This window comes from Micromesistius poutassou (genome assembly GCF_964030765.1).
Source record: "Micromesistius poutassou genome assembly, chromosome: 9".
NCBI classification, from domain to species: Eukaryota; Metazoa; Chordata; class Actinopteri; order Gadiformes; family Gadidae; genus Micromesistius; species Micromesistius poutassou.
In genome coordinates this window covers 10,351,713-10,356,712 of record NC_140279.1, presented here as the reverse complement: position 1 = coordinate 10,356,712, position 5,000 = coordinate 10,351,713, and the positions used below count along the sequence as shown (strand labels likewise).

The window sequence follows — 5,000 nt, the reverse complement described above, 5'->3', positions numbered from 1 at the left end:
CTAACATGTCCTCCATAACGGGAAGGATTATTCACTTGGTACATTACTATTATTATCATTATACATATATAATTATTATTATTATAATAATATCACGATCAGATCTTTATCATGCTCTCCGCGTCCAGGAACGAAGACATAATAATAAACCACTCCGCTGATTGGCTGCCTTTGTTATTGCTCCTAAATGGACTGCGTGGTGATTGGCTGCGGGGACCGTGACGTCAGTCGGGTAAAAGAGCTCTCCACCGGAGCCCTCCGTCCGTCAGCCACACATGCGGAGGCGCGCGTCAAGGACAGTGCGTGAAGCGGGTGTCGTGTGTGTACATGTGTGTGCGTGTGTGTGTGTGTGCTGCATCTTCAGACGCGTCTCGCTGCACACTGTCATTCTTGCGGAGGACATTACCGCCTGTGTGCGTCTCCACCTCCCCGGGCAATGGACCCGCTGCCCCGCAGAGCCCAGACCGACGCCCCGGCTCGACACCACGGAACCTACCCGCTGGAAATACTATCTGAGAACTCCATTTGCGAAGTGTCACTTGGTCACTGCGCTCCGGTCCGTGCGTCAGGCTGCTCTTCCTCTCGGACCCGGAGGCCGTCTGTCCAGCGATACATCGGCCTAACTTTTTCTACTGTACGGACGTTTAAAGTATTTTTATTCCGCTCCACGCAGTCCGATCTGAGTCTCCGTCCCGTCAAACTCCGCCGTCAGATTCAACCATTACTCTTAAAAAGGACAAGCGAGGTGGGTGTCCGGTCCAACCCCCCTATCCCCCGGTGTGCGGTGATGGTAGATGGTGTTAGATTATGTTAGATGGTGTTAGATGTGGTGATCAGTGGAGACATGTCTCCTCCGCTCCATCTAGAGAGGCTGTGTGTGTGTTTTAAAGAATGTTGGTGATATTTGATATCTTGTTTTCCCTCCTCCTTCACCCCCAGCCCATGCATCCCACGACCGCTCCGCAACGCTCTATATTCTACTCCTATATTATACCGCTGGATACTACTGCTGTACTACTGTGCTTATTCCACTACGATGGTTCTACTCCGTTCTACTCTATTCGCTGTATTCTACGCTATTCAGCTAGGGTAGTTCTGCTTTATTCTAGTTCTACTCTGTATTTTACGACAGTAGTTATAGTCTGATCCAGTAGTTATACTACAGTAATACTCTGTCGTGTACTTTGATTGGTTTATATAGATTAGTCCCTGGTAAAGTATGGGCCCATGGTCAGGACTACAACACTAGGACCATGTTGTTATAGTCCTGGTCTACCAGGACAATAACAACAGGTCCTACCAGGTCCACATGGTCCTGGTAGACCAGGACTATAACAACATGGTCCAGGACCAGGACTATAACAACATGGTCCTGTAGACTAGGAGATTGTGGTCTTAGTCCTGGTACCAGGAGTACTTGGACGTGGTCTTGGTGTCCATGGTCCTGCTGTACCAGGACCATAAGACCATAGTCCTGGTACTGGGACATGGTCCTGGCAGACCCGTGTACTGGGACGTGGTCCTGGTTGACCCGTGTACTGGGACGTGGACCTGCTCTACTAGGACTATAAGTCCTGGTACAGGGTTAGTCCTGTCCTGGTCCTCAGGCCGCATCCTGATCCGAGCCGATTGCCTGTCCGTTGTAATTACTTGAGTTCTCCCATTTAAGTTAAAAGCTCACCCCCCCCCTCCCCCCTCCCTCTCTGAATGAAACTTGACGACGCTGGGTTATTTATCTTGGAGTCACTTTCAGGTCGGCTTTTTGATGCATCTCCCGCTAGATGTAATCAGCGTCGGGGTCTCCTCCGCCGTCCCTAAGAGCTCTGGGTAATGGGGTGGCTGAATGGCCTCCCCCCCTCCCCCCCCCCCCACCCTCCCCCTTTTCTAATGAGCCTACCTGCCTTTCAACGAAGATTTGGCTTAGCTCTCCGTGAAGTCTGCCAGGCGGGATGGAGGGGGGCGGGATTAGGACCGCGGCGGAGCCAGTGTTCATTTGTTGGTTTGAGCGCCGGCGGTACGGCCGTGCGCAGGGCTGGGAGCTGAGGTCTCGACCTGGAGAGACGCAGGACAGCAGCCCACCACACTGGGGTCAGATCCCTCCTGGGACTTCCTAGTGGTGGAGGAGAGAGCCAGTGGTTTTGTTTGAGTGTTAGTGGAGGCTGACGTGTTTTCTTATTGGTGGAAGATAATCAGAACAAGCGTCCTAATCCCAGGATTACCAGTGACCACCTGGTCAATACTGGTACCGACCTGGTCAGTATCAGTAGTGGGTTAGTGTTAGGGTAAGGGTCAGAGTTAGGGCAAGGGTTAGTGTAAGGGTTAGTGTTGGTGTTGGGGTAAGTATTAGGGTGATTGTTAGGGTAAGGGTAAGGATTAGTGTTAGGGAAAGGGTTAGTGTTAGGGTTAGTGTTAGGGTCAGGGTAAGGGTTAGCGTTAGTGTTAGTGTAAGGGTTAGGGTTAAGTGGCAATGTTAATGTTAGGGTAGGGATCAGTGTTTGGGTTAGAATTAGGGTTAGGGTAATGGTTAGTGTTTGGGTAATGGTTTTGGGTAATGGTTAGGGTAGTGAGAAGGGTTAGTGTTAGGGTAAGGGTTAAGGTAGAGGTGAAAGCAGGTCACAGGCAGATCACTCCCCTTCCGTGCTTGGATCAGTCACCACCGTGTTCCTGATTTGATTAACCGTATGATTGTTGTTTGTACTGCTTGGGCCCCCAGAGTCTGTCCACACATTATTAATAACACACTCGATAGGTAACAGGTTCTCTCTGTGTAGGGTCCTTAATCTCCCGTCTGGTAGCAATAACTTACTCCTTATCTTATCCTGTTGTCTATCCGACATACTGCACATGAAACGATTTAAAAGTCGAAAAAAAGTTAAATTACCTCTTTATTTCCTACAATATGATAATACACAATAAGACGATAAGACATGGTTCAGACGTGGTTCAGACAAACCACTGGGTTTGCTCAACACAAAATGTTTAGCAAAAAAACTAAACACCAGCTATCACCAAGTTATTCCCTAAGCTAAGGTACTTATTAAACCCAGGGGGGGTCAGTCTACTGGTTCAGGGTCAGCAGATTGGGCAGCTAGGACAGATAGAAACTGAAATGAACACAATAAAATATGACAGACAGGCGACAACACACAGAACATGAAATAAAGAGAGATAAAATGCTCTCAATGAGGCAGACACATCAGGGTGGAGGGGCAGGTGTGAGGCCGGGTTGGAAGGGGTCCGTAGGAGGAGAAGCTTCACAGACGGACGCAAGTGTGGAACCTCCAGGCCCCTCACCCTGTAGGCAGACGAGAGCCCCCGGTCGGTCCCTCCCCTCTCTAACGTGTCCCTCCCCCCTTTGACGTGGCCCCCCCCCCCCTCCTCTGACGTGCCCCCCTCTCCCCTCCTCTGACGTGCCCCCCTCTCCCCTCTGACGTGTCCCCCCTCTGACATGTCCCTCCCCGGTGGTCCAGAGCCTCTCTGACGTCTCCCTCTCTGGCCCCTCTCTGACGTGTCCCCCTCCCCTCTGACGTGCCCCAGTCTGCGGCCCCCCTCTGACGTGTCCCCCTCCCCTCTGACGTGCCCCCCTCTGACTTGTCCCCCTCCCTCCAGGCACCATGGTGAACCCGGGCGGCAGCGGGCAGCCCCCGGCGGCGGGGACGGGCTCCCTGTCGTGGAAGCGGTGCGCCGGCTGCGGGGGGAAGATCGCGGACCGCTTCCTGCTCTACACCATGGACAGCTACTGGCACAGCCGCTGCCTCAAGTGCTCCTGTGCCAGGCGCAGCTGGGCGAGATCGGCTCCTCCTGCTACACCAAGAGCGGCATGATCCTCTGCCGGAACGACTACATCAGGTAGGCTCCGCCCCCACGGCCCCCCAAAACCTTAATGGTCATGGTTCGAACCCCGCCCCCCAGTCTACCTGCTTCTTAATGACCTGTCTCTGTACTGTCTAACCCCTACCTGCTCCTCAATGACCTGTCTCTATACTATCTAACCTCTCCTGATGAAATGTGTAAATTAACAAAGTAATAAATAACAGACCGTAGGGCCGTCCGTCCGAATGAATAATTAATAAATGATCAATAATAATAAAGTCCCCATGATGGACTTGGTTTATAGGAAGGCAGAGGGGTTGTTATGTCTCTCTAGCGGTGGCTGTGTCTCTCTAGCGGTCAGACAGACGGCCGCAGAGCTAGAAGCTTCTATTGTCTGGGACTCAAACCAAACTCTTTAGGGTGGATGGACGGAGTTCTTTGGTTCCAGGGGACGGTGTCTCTGTGTGAGGGACGCAGCGAGAGAGAGAGAGAGAGAGCTAATCCAGAAGAGTGGCGCTTCATTAGGGGGAGAGCGTCTTTTTAAATATTCTAGTGGCTCTCTGTGGGAAGCGTAACCATGGCTTCCCGGGCCGTGACTCATCTGGGGGAGAATAGTCTTTCTGTGACAGTCACACACCAGGGCAGAGGTCAGAGCGATCCTCTCCGCCCTGGCCCCTTCTCTCACTGTTTCAGTTTGAAAAGTAACGAGAGCTTCCGGGATATTCCACACGAGGATGGCATGAGTTAGCTCTGACCTGCAGAGGGATATGCCCAGACGTGAGGTGTGTGTGTGTGTGCTTCGGCTCTCAAAGGGAACAGGAGGTGAATGAAGCACTTTGAAACAGGACTATATAACCTCATTAGAATAGAGTGGAGACATCTTCTACCTGTGCTGACTTTAGTGTGTGTAGGAGACGCAGAGGGAGAGAGTGTGTGTGTGTGTAGTGTGTGTGTGTGTGTGTAAGGTAAATGGAGAGTGAGAGAGTATATAGGGGAGACGCAGAGTGAGAGAGTGTGCAGCGTAGATTGAGAGTGAGAGGGAGAGTGTGTGTAGGGGAGAGTGAGAGTGTGTGTAGGTAGATGAGAGTGAGAGAGTGTGTGTAGGTAGACTGAGAGTGAGAGAGTGTTTGTAGGTAGACGGGAGTGAGAGAGTGTGTGTAGGTAATGAAGAGTGAGAGAGTGTGTGT

At 51.7% G+C, this 5,000-nt stretch overlaps 1 protein-coding gene across 1 annotated transcript; it reads left to right on the top strand.

The window, feature by feature from the left end:
- Nucleotides 1-3,614: 3,614 nt before the first annotated feature.
- lmo4b (LIM domain only 4b) lies at nt 3,615-3,853 on the top strand (the record flags this gene model as incomplete). Its single annotated transcript, XM_084472548.1, is given in 2 exon segments — nt 3,615-3,765; nt 3,768-3,853. Coding segments are annotated over 2 exon segments (237 nt in total).
- Nucleotides 3,854-5,000: the final 1,147 nt, after the last annotated feature.